At 42.5% G+C, this 19,126-nt stretch overlaps 1 protein-coding gene across 5 annotated transcripts in view; it reads left to right on the top strand.

Annotated features, from left to right (window-relative positions):
• EBF2 (EBF transcription factor 2) overlaps nucleotides 1-14,101 on the top strand; it is a 191,460-nt gene extending 177,359 nt beyond the window's left edge. For 4 of the 5 annotated variants that reach the window (XM_060300045.1, XM_060300042.1, XM_060300046.1 and 1 more), the window contains 2 exons: nucleotides 7,888-8,055; nucleotides 13,581-14,101. In XM_060300045.1, coding sequence (XP_060156028.1) covers nucleotides 7,888-8,055; nucleotides 13,581-13,612 — 200 coding nt within the window. In that variant the 3' untranslated portion in view covers nucleotides 13,613-14,101. The remainder of the gene's footprint in view (nucleotides 1-7,887; nucleotides 8,056-13,580) is intronic. The other variant, XM_060300044.1, reaches the window with a different exon arrangement.
• The last annotated feature ends 5,025 nt before the right edge of the window (nucleotides 14,102-19,126 follow it).

Here is a 19,126-nt window from a genome sequence, read left to right as displayed (position 1 = left end):
TTTTGAGGGAGGGTAGCATTCCAGCATCTTACTGACTCACGGAGGAGTGGTCCTTCCTGCCTTTTGTACTTTTCCTTTAGTGGACTTGGGCTCATCTGGTTACTCAAAGCTTTTCAAGGGAGAGAAAAGGAGTGAAACGATTCCCTTTTTACAGGGAAACAATAGATGTGGCTTGTGTAGACGAGAGCAAGGAATTAAGAGTCCAACTCAGTTAACATTCTGTACACTCTTCATTAGGCACTTTCAGATGTAGTGTTTCATTTACTCTTCACAAGAATTCTCTGAGGTCAGTATAGGCAAGGAAGTTTAGGTGTCCAGCAGTTAACTGACTTGTGCAAGATCAGACAGCTAGAGTGGAGAAGGACAAGAATCTGGACACAGAGTTGATGACTCCAGGTTATTCTGTGTAACACACCATCTCCCTTTTCACTTTGTTACATGGCTCTCCCCTCCCTTATGTACCTCCAGAGAGACGGAACGTGACTGCCGGTGACAGTGTAATATATGGGGACAGAGGCTCTTAGTCCTAATCTGTGGGCTAGCAGCAAGCTAGACGTTCTAGGAAGTTACGAAAACTCGTTCAGGTGGCTTTGGGGGCTAAGCTGGGACCTTGCACAGTGAGGCCAGGAGCCTTAGAGAAGATGAGGCTACTTAGGGAATATTTCAGGCTGGGGGAGAAGCCACCGTGGAGAGTCTGAGTGAGTGAGCGGAGTGTCCTTGAAATGCTGTACCTTGCTGCAAGGCTCTGCTGCCCAGAGCGGTTCCCTCGTGCCAGGAACAAGGGGGAGTCAAGGCCATTTCTACCGCAGCTCGGGAAGTGGTGCCAAGGGTCTGGAGGCCACCGCTCTCAGCCTTTGGGCCTGTGGTTCCCTGGGGACACACATCCAGGAGTTACTTCTGGGTTATCTGTTCAATTCATTACACTCAACACTCATACTAAGTGTGGTGAAGATATAGTAGCCAAGCAGCAGAGGTTGGTTCTCCCAGGACAAATCTCGTTGCTGCAAAGACATGCGTTCTTCATGGTGTCCTGTCAGATGGCCAATTAGATCAATGAGATCAGAGGGACCAAGGAAAACAAACTGTTGCTTGCTTTATTTATTTATTTACTTACTTACTTACTTGTTTTTAACCTTCTCTTGTTCCAAAAATGTTCTGGGGGAATATTAATAGTCAGATGGGCAGCATGAAAGTGTAAAATAGAGACTATAAGAAACATAAAAGAAAAAAATGTGTATCAGAAAATGGGATGAATCCAAGGGTTACAATGGATGCCGTCTGGTCTATTCAAGGGAGTCATTAATTTGGTTCGGAGGCTTACAAGATGGTAAAGCAAAGAGACAAACAAACACTATTTGTTATAAAATTTTACGTCCACACATTATTAGTAGTAGCAATAGTAGCAGCCGCTCAACAGAAACCTGATTTTTCTGTGGCTGAGACCTTGGCGAGATTTCTCCCATGCATCCTTGTGGAGAGGGCACCCTATGTGCAGAAGGGACCACATCTTCAATAGCCCCTGCAAGTGATACAAGGACAAAAGAGCCATTGTGTAAATAATGTCACATGATAACAGTCACAACAGTAAGAGTAATTTACAGCCACATTCTACCTTACAGCTTAAAAAGCATGTTCACACATAGAGTCCAATCAGATCCTCACAACCATATAATATGGATATAATAATCATAATAATTTATTATGTATATAATTTACATGTTTATATATTTATTAATATAATTTATTATACTAGTATCATCATCATTTTCCCTTCTAAGATATGAAGGGTTATTAAATGACTTACTCAAGGGTTCATTGCCAATAAACAGTAAAAATGTGGCTAGATCATATGTCATCAGATTCAGGATATCATGTTTTTAAATTATTCAGTAATATTAAAAATATTTCATGTCTTTATAACACATTATTAGGCTGAGCCGTATGAAACCACCTCTTCTTTATTTCCAAAATGTGTAATTTCGTATGTTCAATCATACATACGTGGTTGAACCATGTGAAATTCTCATTTTTGTAGATCAAAAATGGTTAATATAACAATATAGTGTTTAGTGTGGTGATGGGTGAGGGAGAGTGAAAAAAAAGACAGGAAGGAGTGGGTGGGGTGTGGGTGGAGAGACAGAGAGAAAGAGAGAGACAGAGAGTGAATGGATGAATGAAATTGCCCATCTGGTGTGGATGGCTTGATGCTTCTTACTAGATAATTCATTCGGTAGAAAGGGACCCTTCCCACTCCAGCAAGTGACAACTTCCTTCCACTACCCTTTCTTGATCAGTCAATCCCACTGCCATAAGAAAAACAGTAACACCCTGTCTTCAAGTCACCCATTAAAACAAGAGAGCATGCACAAAATAGAAAGAGGAAGGTGCCCTGCCCAGAGGGAGTGGGAAACACAGCAGAGAATGTCCTCTTGTTTCCTACTGGGTCTGTGAGACCCCTTGCACCTTCCTTTTCTGAGGAACGGTCTGAAGGAATTGCAGACTGGGACTGGAATTCCAAACAGTGCATTCATTACAATAAAAATCCCCTACTGCAAAAATACTGAATACCCTATGGAGTTCATTACAATAGCACGTGACCTGTATTTCTACCCAGCTAAGTCTCAAATTCTCTGGGAAATACAAAAAAATTGTTTTCAATAAAAAAAATTAAAAAGCTCAGGGGGATACCATTTCGTCAGTTCAGTTGCTTGTGTCTGAAAACAAACACCCTTCTCTGATTTTTCATTTTATTTTTTAAACTAGTCTGATGTGGCTGGGCCATGCCACGGAGCAATCACTTGCCAGAGACGTTAAAAAGAAATAAAGTCAAACCTCTCAGTCGAGTTGACTTGCATGACGGCCAATGCAGAGTATCAAAAACCTGCATCTTTACTGTTTTTGCTCTCACACCACTTCAAAAATGGCCAAACAGATGTTTTTTCAATTCCACATACAAACTTCACTTCCTGGCGGTAGCAGTATGTGCCAAGTTCCAGCTCAGTGCAAGTTTTTATGGCTGAATTCTAAACCCCTGACAATAGGAGGTTATAATGAAACGCTGACAGACCCCTTAGCGCCAACAAATGCAATGGCTCGATGCAAAGGAGGATGTGTGCCTGGTGAGTTCCAGCTGGGACGGTGCAAGCCAATCAATCCTTAGAAGAAGAAAAGTGGTTTTTCCTTAACTCCCCATGTTCACAGAGATTTCTGGGCTAGAAGTGCTTGCCTTTACTTTGGCCTCTATCCACAGAGAGAGGTGTCCAGAGAAATTTTCAATTTCAAGTATGTGTGATCCACTTTCCTAAAACAGTACACGCTGGTGTCCCCAAAGATGTTCTACTCAGCAAGCCTGCAACACCCAAGGGACCACTTCTTCCAAAGTAGAATAGCCACCAAGCACATGCAAAGTTTGGAACAGGATCCATGCAGACAGAATCCTTCATCCCCGGCCTCAGGGATTCCTACTTGAGTTATATAGTCTTAGAGTCTGTCCCAGGCCTCAATATTCTCATGTTTTCAAAAATAAATATCAAGACATTTTCTGTTGTAGAGTGTTAAATGATTATGGTAGAACATGTGGAAATAGTTTTTAAAAGAAAGTCCACTCCCATCGTAAAAAAACACCTTGTTAATATTTTGGTGTATTTCTATTGTCTTTTTCTTCAGAAAGGAAAAAAAAATCCTATGACAACTGTAGCATTCTCACTGTAGGCGCATTGAAAAGCACGCCTATGTAAAAAAGACAAGAAAAATGACACTGTTTCTATGCAGAGATAACCACGGTTAACTTTTAAAGTATAGCCTTGCAGTTATGGATAGATACATCCTGAAAATTACAGCGTCTGCTCTGATGCACAGCTGATGGGTTTCAGCCATAAGATCAATGAAGAAGAGAGCAGAAGAAAGATGGCAAAATTCTCAGTCACAGATACGAAGCTAGGCGCCATAAAAATCCATCAGTGCAGGCCTGTGTCCTAAGAACGGAGAACAGACATGAGGAGTGGCGTTTGCATTGCAAAGTTAACTACAGTCAACGAGCTTCTCCCAGGAATCTGTGAAAGAACGGTTAACAGACAACCTTGTTTACAGGCAGTTAAGCCTTAGATCAAAGAGGCACATTAACGTCCAGGAAAGCTATTATGCCTATTGCTCAGGATTATGTTCTTTTTTCCCAAAGAAGCAGAGATTTTCCGTTTGTTTCTTTTAACAGCTTTTGCTGCTTTCTGCTACATCAAAAGTAATACACGGTCATTGTAGGAAATATTGAAAATACAGACAAGTGAGAGAAAGAAATGTAAGAATCTTCACAATTCTGTCAGCCAGATATCGTCATTAAAAATTTGGATGTGTATCACATCCTTCTAGACTTTTTCTTTGTGTATTTTTATAAAACTAAAAGTGGGCTCATCGTCTGTGTTATTATGTAATCTGCTTTACTCATCTGAGGAGGTGTATCTTTCCATGCCATTAAATATTCTTCTCCAATATTAGTTTTAATGTTTGCACAGTGGTCCATTTTATGGACCTAATATAGTTTACCCTATTGCTGGTCACTTCACTTATTTCCCAGTTTTTCAAGACTATAAAAACGCCCTTGGATTTTTTTTTTTTTTGCACATTTATGATTATCTCCTTGGGATTAATTTCTAGAAATTAAATTACCGGGTTAAAAATATGCACATTTTCAAATACTTTGATACATATTATTGAAGTCCCTCCACAGAGGCTAGTACTCCCCTTAGAAAAGGAATAGTATCTGTTTCCCCGCCCTCCTAAGTTTTTCTTAATCTTTATCAATTTGGCAAGTGGAAAATAACATCTCATTACTGTTTTAATTTACATATGATTACTAATCGGTTTGACCATTTATAGGTCTATAAAGGCCTTTTGGTCATTTTCAGTTTTCCTTCTGTGACATTCCTTTTCACTTCCCTTGCCCATTTTTCTAGTGGGATGTTCTCTGATTAATTTATAAAAACTTATTAGCTACTGAGAATCTGAATATATCTAAATAATTATGACAGATATTTTTCCTAATTTGTCATTTGCCTTTTCTGTATGTGTTATAGAAATATTTTTGTCATGTCTTACGATGTTCTGTTTAGGTTTGGGGGTTGAAAGGATTAGGTAAATTACATAACTTCCTAATTTTTCTGCTAGCTCCTTCATAATTTTGCTTTTACAAATAACTGTTTAATCCACTTAGATTTACTTTCGTGTTTAACACGAGGAAGCACTCTAAATTTTGTCTCCAAATGGCTAGCGTATTGTTCCCATGTGTTTATTTCCCCACTAATTTGAAATGTCACCTTTATTAAGTTCTAATGCTCATGTATACTCAGGTCTGTTTCTGGACTCTATTTTCGCCAAGGATTTGTCTGCCTGTTTCTATGCTAGTATAACACTGATTTCATTTGTGTAGGCTTATCATAAGTTTTAATATCTGTTAAGACAAACGCCTCCTTAAAAAAATTTTTTTTAACAAAACTTTCTGGCTCTAACTGTGGTTGCTGTTTTAAATAGATAAATATAGAAGTCATGTTTGTTGACACACACAGATTAAAATTTCCTTTAGGCTTTTTATTATAGCCGCATTAAATTTTAAATTTGGATGTAATTTGACATTTTACAAAAATTCTGTTAAAAACATTTTAAATGGGCATGTTACAGCTCTGTGCTTATTCAGCTCTGTAACAATTCTTTTACACCACCTGGTGAAGCCTGAAGTGACTCCTTTCCCATTGAGAGGTGGTGGCCATGCTAACGAGCATGCTTTTAGATCTGTTACTAAAAAAGAAGTATTTGTAGAAGTGAGTCATATGCTGAATATACATGGAATTGAGTGTGTGTGTGTGTGTCTAATTCACATTATAATAACCCTCCTCTATCATGGTGTATGAGGGGAGATTCTGCTATTGCAGACTCAGAAACCAAGGTGCCATTTTGGTGCTCGCATGGATCACACAGTACGGCAGAGATTTCATGGTGGGCAGAATCAGGGGCTCCTGATTCTCAGCGTTCCTTTGGCCTCTGATTCTGTGCCTTACAGAAAGAGGAGAGGACTCACCCACCCACCCTGCTCACACACACACATTTCACTGACGCTAAAACCAAGGCTAGAGGAGGAGACTGACTTGGAACTATGAATAAGATCCATTCTCAGTGCTTAAACCTGTATCCTCTCCCACAGCAATAGTGAATTAGCCAGATTTCTTCTTCATTTGCATCTTCAAGTATTACATGAGATTCTTTAAGGATTTTTTTCCTCCTTTCCAATTTTTTCTCTTTTTTATTGACATATAGTTGAATTACAATGTTGTGTTAATTACTGCTGTATAGCAAAGTGACTCCGTTATACATATATATACATTCTTTTTCATATTCTTTTCCATTATGGTTTATCACGGGATATTGAATGTAGTTCCCTGTGCTACACAGTAGGACCTTGTTTATTCATTCTCTATATATCGATACCACCATTTTTTTCTTTTGATTCATATTACTTGTGGAAAGACCGAGATGTATTTGGATGCTTCCTTCTGCACTGCCCTTTAAATCAGGACCACTTCAGGATAAGAAGTTTTTAGATAAAGCTCTTTTTTTTTTGAAGTCTTTGGTTTGTCGTACGGCTGTAAAAGACATCATATTGGAGGTACGCTGTATGATTGCTTTATATAGGCAATTTGTGAACACAGCCCAAAGTCTATCTTTATATGGAGAGGGGGGAAATGGGGATGGAGTCTTCCACAGGATATCAGAACACTGGACCTTCAATTCACCTCGTACTTGGTCTTTGAACCGTAACTCGCACTCATGTTCTCACTTTCAGATTTACTTTGTGGAGTATCTGGACCACTGATGATATGAAGTAGAGGTCAGCACTCTTAGCCTTTGTCACGGCCTTTGCCATTACATTGCAGTAATTCTTTTACCAAGTCATGTGACGTGGACAGTTCAGAATTCTGGACATTATGCTAAAATGAGCCCCTGAAACTTGACCTCATACTATAAAATGCTATCTCGAACAATTCTACCCTTGTGAACTCAGGTTTACCCCTTTCTCGAGCAAGTTGAACCTAGGAGGAGATTATCTTCTTGTATGATGTGACTTGGTGGAGTGTCTGACATTAAGACATGGGGCCCTTCGTTGTGTAAATTGCCTTTGTTTTTCCTGGAAATCCACAACACTTAGTTTTTGGCTTCCTTTAAGTCAGTTTAATGTTAATATTGGTATTTTTTCCTACACATCACATCAGAGGAGGCTGACTTGCAGCTTTATTTCCCAGGAGCTCTGAAAGTAGAGGAAGAAGGAGGTAATCTCTTAAATGTTAATAAACTTTTACATTTAATGAGGAAGTGGCCCATAGAGATGGTGCACTCAGAGAAGATGCCAACCCGACAGATCAAGCCTCCGGTGCCCTGAGAATTGCCAGGGAAGCACATGGCTCCCAGACAGGACTACTTTTTAGGATAAAAAAAGAGGTTTCTGATTTTTAGTAGACTGGATAATTTTTCAGTTGTTGGTCTTAGCCTTCTCTTGTCGAGCTTCTACTTGTGGATTAAGACCTATCACAATTTCATCTCCTGCTGACACTTTCCTGACTCTTCCAGGCAGAAAAGCACTCTGCCCGCTGTATCTCAGCGTCGTGGACACTCCTCCAACAGGACAATGACCCTCTTAGGTTTTTTTATTTGTTTATTCCTCCCACGGGACAGGGCAGGGACCTTGTCACATTCAACTTCTTTTTGAATCCCTGGAATCAGGAACAATGCCTGGAATAAATTCGTGATTTCTCAAGCAATGTGTAGAGGTTGTATGTACTGAAGAGAGAACTTAACTCCTAGATCTTTCTCTTTCTAAAAAAGGATTGTGCATTTGCTTTCCAGTCATGTCATCAAGTCCCACTGTTGGATCTTCCAGCACGTCCTCCATCCTCCCATTTTCCTCTTCAGTTTTTCCTGCTGTCAAACAGAAGAGTGCCTTCGCCCCCGTCATCAGGCCCCAAGGCTCCCCTTCACCTGCTTGCTCCAGTGGCAATGGAAATGGATTCAGAGGTAAGCAAAGTAGCACCGTGGGTATCGGCATGATACGTGTGCCACAGGGTCCGCAAAGTAAGAGCAAACAGCTCAGCATCCTTCTGTATCTCTAGTCATTCACCTACAAGGAGATGCTTTGGTGTTTTCAACATGAGACCCGAATGACTTGTACAGCTGGGCTAGCTCTCTATCCAAGAGCAAGATGGGGGAATAACAGAGAAGTCGGACAACTCTGCAAGGACACAAATTAACTGTGGTGGGGTCACATACACCCTCTAGGAGCATCGGACTCCCCAGACCTCTGCTTTTCACAAGGCCATGTCACTATTTCCCAGAAGGTGCCTGGCCAACCACAGCAGATGCTACATGGTGACTACTGCTTACCGAATCAGCTTGCCATCTGCAGTGCATTCCCAGTCCCATGGCACGAATGGACAAGATCCGTCAGGAGCCACGAGCAAGTTCTGAGAATTCTGGTTACATGCTGGTCAAATTGATAGCAGGTGCCTGATCAGGGGTGGGGTAGGGAAGAAAGAAAAAAAAGACATACTGGATCTAAGAACAAACATTAATATCCCCCGTCAAACCCATTTTTGAGCAATGTCCTAAAATATAATATGACATGACATAGCACGAATGTGATGAGTACATGAGAATCTAATCATCTCATTGTGAATGGGAGGCAGCTGATGGCAAAAGAGCAAATTGGAAACTGCTGAACGCCAGGGAGCTTAACGACCCACATTATTTTTAGGCAGCTCCCTGCGTCTTGACATGAAAACATTCACGACAAGCAGTGTTGGATAGAACCAAAGAGGGCAGAGGTTTGGTTTGGTTAACCCCTCGTGGATCAAAGCCTCTGAGGTCAGCCGAGCCTCGAATGGGCTGTGCTGTCCCTGGAATGGCATCTGCCTAGTGGCTTTATGATTGCGCAGGGGTTCCCGAGCCCCTGGGGACACCCGTGAGGGTGCACTCGCCCGTTGTGGCCAAGCACAGCTCTGGGAGGTACGTCAGCTTCCTGACACATCCTACCATTAGAGCGATGGTGCCTCCTTGAAGTCAAGTGACTTGACAGACAAACTGTGAAATAAGAGTTGAAAGCCCAGCCCTCAGAAGAGCCCCTAAAAATTCTTTTGCTTCTAACTAGACAAAGCAGCTGGGTCTACATGCCGCCCAGCATGGGAATAGTTGGAAACATCTGTATATTTGAATGAAAAAAATATATATATATGTATTTGCTTTTTATCCAGATGTCAGATCCAGAGAGAAACAGGCTCAGCCTGTAGCTGAGCGTCTCCACCTGCCGCACCTCCCAACAAAGGCCAGTGGTTTCTAGCCTGTCATTAGGGGACACGCTCAGAACTTTTCCCACGATGGCTTCACCTCCAGACTGGGATAGGAAACAATTGCTGAATTTTTGCTGCACATTCCCCTCCCCTATCTCCCCTTCAGCAGTATGACTCCCCTTTCCAAGTACTATGGTTTCAGTCATGTCCCTTAAACCTGGCAGGGTTGCAGCAACATGGATGGACCTATAGATTGTCATACTGAGTGAAGTAAGTCAGAAAGAGAAAGACAAATATTGTATGATATGGCTTACATGTGGAATCTAAAGAACGGGTACAAAGGAACTCGTACCTATCTACAAAGCAGAAATAGAGTCACAGATGTAGAAAACAAACTTATGGTTACCAGCGGGTAAGGGGAGGAGGGACGGATTGGGGGATTGGGATTGACATATACACACTCCTATATATAAAACAGATAACTAATAAGGACCTACTGTAGAGCCCAGGGAACTCTACTCAATACTCTGTAATGGCCTATATGGGAAAAGAACCTCAAAAAGAGTGTATACATGTATATGTATAACTGATTCACTCTGCTGTACAGCAGAAACTAACACAGCATTGTAAATCAGCTAAACTCCAAGAAAAATTTTTTAAAAACCTGGCGGGGGCCACACAGGTTTCGTTGGGGAAATGCAGAGTGAGAGGCCCAACAGAGACTAAGGGCAAAGGGCAAGCGCAGGTGCAGGAGGAGAACAGGAGGGGTACAGCCCTTCCTTCATTCCAGGCAACTCCTGCAAATATTTTCAGCTTCACTTGGAGGAAGAAAAGTGCAACTTGACTGCCACTTGCCGCCCCTCCCCCAGCCCCTCTCTCACACAGGGACTGAGTCAGGGGAGCAGAGCTGGTTGACTCAGACCCTTCTGGGTCTGTGCTGTCCAGGGAGACCCATCTGTGGGGCCTGTCCAGCTTGCAGCCCTCAGGGAGGCCAGGACAAAGCTTTCACTGGCAGCCATGGCCTGGAATCCCCACCCTGCTAGTGGCTGCAGGCCCAAGGGCCCCTGTGGTGTCACCTGGTCAGGGTGCAGTTGTCCCAAAGAGCTGGGACGGTCTGTGTGGTCACAGCAAGGTTTCCTGGTGGAGGCAGCAGCAGCTGAAATAGCCAGAAGACCCCCTCTAGGGTCCTCAGCCATGCGAGCTTCTGGCACTACCAGTGACAGAGTGTCTGAGCAGCACATTCTTAACTGTGTGTGCAGGAGTGACAACTGAGTTGGTTACACACGGACACAGGTCCTGGGCTCTAGTTCATTTCTATAGAATCACTGAGAAGTCCTGAGCCTCTTTGAGGTCCTACAACTCCTCCGAATTGCCCTGGTGATTTTAACCTTGAGGAGAAGGATGGGGGCCGGGATGGAGGAGGAAACGGTGGAGGGGAAGCAGACAGCAACACTTAAATTAGGAGCTGGAGACTGAAAAACAAAGAACTATGAAAATACAAAGTAGTGTGTGGAGAAATAGGAGAGAATTCCGAGGGGAACCACAAAGGCTACCAGCTGTGGGAAGAACACGGAACTTGACTTCAACAGACCCTGCAGGCTGTACCAGGGCATCCCTACCAGTCACTGTCATCGGAGAGCCTCAGTCTCCTAGCCTGTTAAACAGGAGAACTGATGGCTCTATCCCAAGGTGGTTGAGAAGCCACGTGTGCGAAGAAGTAGGAAAGGTGAAGGACATTTCATACATGGAGCTGACAGGGGATGCCTTCCAGAAGCCTTCACTCTGGTTCTTCCTCATCTTGGACCAGTGACTCCGCAGTTCAAGGTCCAGCACCACCAGGTGTCCCGTTGGTGCAGAGAGGGAGAGAGCCACGCTGACCTTGAATACGCTGCCTGCAATCACTGAATGAAGGGATCCGTGGGTGACGGGGGCTGAGTGGCAGGACGCTCCATCTCTTTAGGGACAGTGGGAGGGTGTAAATGTGGCCCGAGGCGGAGGGTGATCACAGGCTGAGAGGGAGTTTCTTTCCGCTTGCTCTAAGCTGAGGTGGTTTTAGTCACCCGCAGAGGGACTGTGCAGCCAACACTCTCCGAGACTCGCTGACTGTGCCTTGATCCCACGTGCAAGATGCTGAACCAGGTGCCTTCTAGGAATTATCTCGTTCCAGCCTCTCGTGTGACCCAAAGGCGAAGGTCATACTGGTATCACCATTTTTAGTTAAGGAGCTTGCCCAGGGCCACACAGCCAGTGACTGATGACTTGAACTCAGACATTTTGACCCCAGAGCCTGCACTCCGACAGCCCGCTGTCTCTCTGGGGACAGAAGTAGTATAGGTCTTCTCTTCACCGTTCGCCCGTACCACCTTTCCACCTGGACCGAAGAGGGATTATTACATTCCCATGAAATGTCAAAGGTAAAAAGAAATTGGACAAAGTGCAGTTAAGGATTCTCCCAAATAACTGCTGCTTTCTGTCTGTTGGCTACGGTTTCTACAAGCAAAAAGTCAGGGTCACCACGGAGCAGAGTGCAGCCCACGCAGTGCCTGGTGTGAGACCAGGGAGAAGGAAAATCCATGAAATCTGTTCTTCAGTCGTGCAGTGGATCTTGTTCTCGGAGAGGCTCTGCCCTTTTAATAAGCTCCTTAGATAACTCTCTGAGGACGCAGGAAAAGGAAGGGGCTGATGAGTCTGAAGTGTAATAGACAAGTTAAAGTTGAAAACGTGAGCCCGAAACCTACTGCTGGGGAGCTATACGTGCAGTGTTCATTTTCCCCACCTTCTACCTCATTTATCAGGCATTCACAGTTGATGAGTATAGATCGTCGAGATAATAGTATACACTGTGCCAGATTCGTTTTCCAGCTCCCTCCAGGAAAAAAAAAAAAAAAAAAGAATAAAATAAAATACCTCCTACACTCTGGGATAATTACCAGGGTTGCTATATCTCCAAATCATTGGGGAGTGTCCAGAATTGAACTGCCTTTATTGAAAAGTTACATCGATTCAATATATAGTAATACAGGCAAAAATAATTAAGGGTTTGCTCGCCGCTGGGTAAGACCTTAATCTGGATCTCACAAACATTCAATAAAGGCTGTATGGTCAAGGAAATAGATGGCTGACAATTTTGCCTGAGAAGACTGGCGGGCAAGGAGAGAAAAGGGAAGAGGAGAGGGATGGGGGAAGGGAGGGGTGGGGGAGAGAGGAGGGAAGGAGGGAGGGGGAGAGAGACGTGTTGGAAGAAGCAGGAAGAATTTTGTCCATTTGCTTATCAGGTTAGTGAACACCGTTCAGCAAAATGCTTCTATGATGTTTGATAAGCCCTTTAGATGAGGCTTAGACAATAAAACTCAAAGGATCAAATTCTAGATGCAGTGTGAAGTCTGGACACAAGGAAACTATTCTGCCAGTTTCCAAGAATGTGAAAATTTGACGGGTTCATCACCCGAAAGCCAAGGCCAGAGGGTTGCGTTTTGCTGTGTGTTTTCCACATTGTGCTGATGCTGCTTTATTTCTCATATCGAGGGGAAACCTTGGACCTGATGCCACCCAGACAGGCATTTGCAGTATCCTCTTGACAGAGGGGCGCTGGACACTGCGCTTGGATTGGGGGTGAAGAGTAGAGATTGGGGTGACTCCCAAATTAGGAACTCAATTAAGTCTTTTGTTCTAGTGGATCAGCATCCCTTAGTGAATGGACATCACGTACAGCTGTGAGCCCCAAAGGAAGATGAGCTAGTTAGGAAAAAAAAAAAAACTCATCCAATTTCAGCTAGGATGGATAGAAACCTAGGATGGATAGAAAGTCCGATTTGTTATAAACGATGCCTAGTAAGTAACTCAATAGCCTTGGCACCTGGAATATATTTTCCTCTTCCAACCATATAATCTAGAAATTATTTTAGTCTAAGAGTGAAAAATATATTAGACATATATTACAATTTAGTTTACACGTTTATGTCTCTTATGTCATGTATACAACCTGTTAATGTAAAGCAAAACATAATTTCTGGCCTCCCAAGCAAAACTTCAACAAGCTTTGTTTATGTTTCAGTGATTCAGTAAGGCTCTGGTGCCTCTCATTGGCTGTCTGCTAGACCAGACCTGGAGAAAATGGGTTCCCATATCCGCTGAGGGCACCATCTCCCTGGACGGTACCAGACTGTGTCCATCCCAGGCCCCGCCCCTCTCTCTGGTTTCTAGCCCTTAATGTAAAGAATCTCTAAGTCTCATGCCTGTGCCACTCTTCCCTTGCAGCCATGACCGGACTTGTCGTGCCCCCAATGTAAAGAAGAGGAAGAACTGCTTTCTTATAGCACAAAACTGCTTACTCTGATGGACCAATAATGAAGAAAGCACTAGGAGCTCTCTGGGGAAAGTTGTGCCCCAGGTGAACATGATGGACAGATCTGGGTTTGCAAGGAGCTGCCTCTTACCTGGTCTCACGTTTCTTGTGTAGCTCTGATGGTAACTACACAAACTGACCCTCTTGGGAACAAGGACAAAAGATGTCATTGACGTAGTCAGTGCTAAGAGCAGAAATGCAATTCTTTGTTATGAACATTATGAGAACCACCTTCCTATGTTTGTAAAATATTTAAGAAAAAAAATTGGCAAACGATTCATGCTTAATATTTTGGATACTATTTGTTTTTCTTTGTAGGAAAAAAAAGTTGAAAGTTTCTATTTTCTATGAAGCCTTTCAGATACCAATTTAGTTTATGCAGAAAAAAAAAATTGAACAAAACAGGGTACCAGCATGGAAGACTTTCTTAAAATGAAACCTGAATTGAATGATGAAATGTTGTTGTATGTGTGTTTGCTTATAGTTTAATCTCTTTAAAAAACAAACAAACAAAAAAAACAAAAAAAGGGAAAAATTTTAAAATGTTTTACAATTATTTAAATAAATAAACGTGTAACTTATTGTAAGTAGAGGTAGAAATTAAGACCTTTTTGGAAGAGAGAGGAATTTCTCTTCCTGATGTAAAATGGAAGTGATGCAAACATGTAGTAACAAGTTTAAAAGGTGTGTGATTATTACTGCAGTTACTTACTAGACTCTTATCCCCCATCCCGCATCCCCCTCTTTTTCCATCATTTTACTGACCCACAGGCAAGAACATGTATCTTATATAGAACCACCCGATGCAGAAACGATGCAAGTCCATGCACGTACACAAATACTCAAACCCATCAATCCACTCCCAGCTCCGTCTGCTTTCTAAATAGTCTACATGTCCCTTTAGGTATTCACTCTTTGTGAATACATAATTTTTAAAATTTATATTAGCGTTCAACATTCTCCCTTGAGCAGTGCAGAGAATTCCCATGTTTTAGTGTGTCCCCGGCTTTGCATCCCAGGGAAAGACGGGTCTCACCTTAAAGACAGCCAAAGCCATGTGACTTTCCCAAACAAGTGGCCTCTGTGGAATCGCCCTTTCAGAGTCCCTCCCTCCCTCCTCTTTGGTTACGTGGTTCAGCACAGAGATTTAAGCCCCACAGAACTTCAGAAACTGGATTTGAAGACGGTGACTCTGTTTCTTGGACTCTTCATCGTCAATCTTAGGATGTTCACATCCTTTCTTCACGCTGCAGATCTCCCCTTTCATGGCATTAAACTCACTTGAAAAAAATATGTATTCAACTTGACACCGTTTCCGGGCACGAATGTGATGGGGTGCAGAAGAGGCATGTTAAAAGCCCTAATCTCTCTTCTGATCTTCAAAGAAATGGAAACCTAGATTCTTAGCAGGGTCAGAGAGTAGGGGCACCTGTGTTCCAAGCAACGTATTTCCTCAGGCCTGCGACAGGCACTCGTAAGTTCTGGGACTAGCTCTTGGCAGGAGAAACCTTGCAGGAACTGCTAACACGGAGTAAAGTCTTGAGAGCCTGTGTGATCCTGGCGATGTATCCAGAATTATCTGGATTGCCAACAAGGATGTCATTTTTGTCCAGACCAGGGTTCTCCTTGCTGACTCATTGGCACCACAGTATAGTCTATATACAGACTTCAGTTTGGGCTTCTTGGTTGGGGTTCTATTAGAAATTGATGCAGCTCTGCTGGAAAAACATGTTTAGTGCATCTGAGCCGATTTTGGACAACTTCATAAATTCAGCCTCCCTTCCATTTGCTCACACCTGTTCAACCCCCAATGGTCTTATTTGCCTTTAATCTATTCTAGAACTACCCAATATGACCCAAATATTATTTCTACGCACATGATAATCCAAGGGTTTGGAAACCTGGCATACTTGTAATTCCTGCTGACCCTCCTAGTCAGGGCTTAAAGCACCAAAAAAAAAAACAGGGAAACACACAAGAGAACTTTCCCCAGTGAAAAATCTGATGGGAGAGGAAGAGTGTGGATGACAAACATCACCATCCAAAAGTGAAAGCAGAACAAAATTAAGCATGTTTAGACCTGGATTTGAGCCAATCCAACATAAGGAAATGTTTTTTTTTAAGTAGCATCGCTTTTAGAATCTGTGAAGTTTGCTCTTGCATGAAGATGAGTGCAGTACTGTCTTCAAAATGATTGTAGAATTTCTTGGTAGCTTTACACCGAAAAATGTGTGTAACTAAATACCAGACATCCTTGACCATTCAGCTAGAACCTCAGCAGTGACAGATCTATTTAAGTGTACAAATGTGTGTAAGGATGATTTTTAGTGTACTAATAAATTAAAAACAAAGCTACTCTGTCCTCTTTAGTCATTGCTGTTAAATCATTCCGGTCCCAGGCTATTTTTGTGCCACTTGGAATAAGTATTTCTATAGGTAACTACAAATTCTATCCTATCTTTGTAAAAGGAGCTGTGTTAAGATTTTTCACTTAAAGGGACAATTTACTTCATTATTTATCTCATTTTTTGTTATATCATCGTATTTTCCCCCAGTTTTTCTTTGCACATTTCAATATGCATGGTTTAAAAACCATCCCCTTCTCTACCTTTTGTACAGTAAGGTCTCATTTTCAAACTGTATAGTTTCATTTTATCGTTTTGCTTTGTCAGTTATATACAGTATAAAGTTGCTATGCACAGAGCTTTTTGTAAAGACAGCTTTTTTGTTTACTGTTTTTAATGGTCTTACTTATGAAAGAATATCTTGTTTGTAAAATGAATATGTCTACTTCAGTTTTAAACTTTAAATTATCCTAACAAAAAATAAAATTTTTGTACTGTAAAAATAATTGGAACTTGGCCTTTTTTAAAAAAAATTATTTATTTTATTTACTTTATTTTTGGCTGCACTGTTGCTGCACACGGACTTTCTCTAGTTGCGGCGAGCGGGGCTACTCTTCGTTGTGGTGCGCGGGCTTCAGTAGTTGTGGCTCACAGGCTCTAGAGCGCAGGCTCAGTAGTTGTGGCGCACGGGCTTGGTTGCTCCGCGGCATGTGGGATCTTCCCAGACAAGGGCTCGAACCCGTGTCCCCTGCATTGGCAGGCGGATTCTTAACCACTGCGCCACCAGGGAAGCCTGGGCTTTTTTTTTTTTTTTTTGAAGTGGAAAAAATTGAGTTTGGGACTTATTCTTAAGTTTGGGGATTTTCTCATAGCTGCGAGTCCCCGAATTCTGGTTGAGGAAATCTTACTATTATCTTTTGCTTACATGGAAAGTGTTCCGAGGTGCTTACCTGGAAGAGGAAATTCGTATTACTTTGGGCCATTTTTCTGTATGTATTTATTTATGTATCCATCTGGTCAAATCCCTTCATAAAAACTCAATGATCCTACATCCAGTGTTGGACTTTTTGGGGTAGGTGGGTAGTCTACTTAGATTTGAAACTGCAAAATTGAACAAATGTTAAAGGCTGATCCATCAGACACTGAGGCTGGACACAGACGTGATGCTTATTTTTAGATCATAGGAAGAGAACAAGACACATGCCTCTGGAAGGAAATAATTTATAGAAAATAGCTCATACAGGAAGATGGAAGCGCTGTAGGAGCTCAGAGAAGATGGCGGTCACAGAGAGCTGGAGTGGTCAGAGAAGGTTCCATGGGGGAGGCAGGGCTTGATGGGGCCTTCAAAGGATGGTAGAAATGTTGCAGTAGAGGTTGGCAGTGAGCACTGCAGAGGGGAAGGCCATCATGAAAAAGGCAAGTAAAGGGAAATTCACAAAGCACCTTTAGGAGAATGTGATTCTGAGCACGACTTTTCCACCAGACTATTCACAAGCACACTCATAATAGGACTATCTGATTTCTTTTACAAGGGTATAGAGATCTGCAAGGAACACATAAATTGTGCTCCTTGCATAAGTGGGTGAGACGCTATTTCTAAGCACTATTCTGAGAAAGCCACTGTGGTTTTGCTTTTTTCCGTGTTGACCGGCTCTCTGCGTAGACTGTGCCTCCCCTGGGTCTTTGCCTGGTGCCTTCTCAGCCTTCAGGCCACAGTTTAAGTAGCTTCTACTCAGGGAGGACTTTGCTGACCTCCGATCGTGCAGATTTCCCACCTAGTCTCTTTAGCTGGCCTCTGTTTGTGTCCTTGTAATTTGTATTCATTTGTGGTCCACTTTCACTTGAAGGCTCATAAGAACAGGGCCCTTATCTGTCACAATCCTGGATGTGGAGCTCAGAGCCCGGTGCCTGAGATGCCTCACGAATACTTGTTAAATGAGCAAAAGAGAGACTGAATTCTGATCCCTAGAGGCAGCCCTGCCTTGGCATGTGGGAGAGGTAGCTGATCTGTCACAAATGATAGGAAACAGTATCACTTTGAGAATCCACTCTTTAGGGACTATCTTGTCAGTCAGCTAATCCAAAAAAAATGATGGAGTGTATCTATAATATAAAGTGACTGGTTGTTTAATAAACATAGGAAACTCAAAATGAGAAGGAAGTGAGGAATAAGAAAAGATCTATGGCTGGTATCCTGTTGGGTAGGTCACTTTGTCCCTTGGCCCTGGAGCTTCTGTGGCTTCTCCTGATGCTCAGGTATCATTCCAGAACCAGAAATGGGGTCCTTTGGGGGAATGTACATTCCATTCCTATTCCAGATATGCCACTTGACTTGTCCACCGCAGACCTGAATCTCAAAGAGCTTATGGTGCCTTCAATGAACTGCAAGAAGTTCAGAGTAGCTGTAGGGCACTGAATGTGAGACTGTGAGGAGATCGAAAACTTTAAGAGCTAGGTGGGGACTAGGTCCTAAAGGACCTTGTTCATCAAGCCAGAGAGTTTAGTCTTCATCCATAGGACTATGCTGTACGTAATGGAAAACTATTAAAAGAACTTGAGTCAAGGAGTGACACGATCCACTTTATGCCATAGAAAAATTACAGTGTGGATTATGGATTGGAGCAAGTGGATATTGGAGGCGAGGAGACCAATTAGGCTAGGGATAAAAGACAGCTGACAAGGACCAGTGTGCTGGACCATCGCTACGACTGGTGTCATTCTGGCTGGTCAGTGTCTGTGCCACGCCAGTTGATAAATGGTTTAAAATTACTCTGCAGTTAGGAGACTGGCCATAATCCAGACAAGAGAGAGTCATACCTGAACTAAGGCTGCGCAACAGAGATGGAAAGTAGAGGAAAGGTTTGAAAGAAAGCTTTGCAGTTTGACAGGACTTTATAACTGGTTAGATGTGACAATGAAGGAGATGGGGTGACTAGGATATCTCCCAGTTTGCTAGTTAGGCTATTGGATTTTGCGGTAACATTAGCTGAAGTAGGGAATAAAGAGAGAAACCTGTTGCAGGGAATTGAAAGATATGATGATTTTAAATTGGGGCATATCTGTTGCAGTTCCTCCTTTTCTTTCATGGTTACTTGATGATTGCTTTCTACAGT

This window comes from Globicephala melas, chromosome 6 (genome assembly GCF_963455315.2).
Source record: "Globicephala melas chromosome 6, mGloMel1.2, whole genome shotgun sequence".
NCBI classification, from domain to species: Eukaryota; Metazoa; Chordata; class Mammalia; order Artiodactyla; family Delphinidae; genus Globicephala; species Globicephala melas.
Note: the sequence above shows the minus strand (reverse complement) of the source record. Positions and strands in the feature narration are given on the sequence as shown.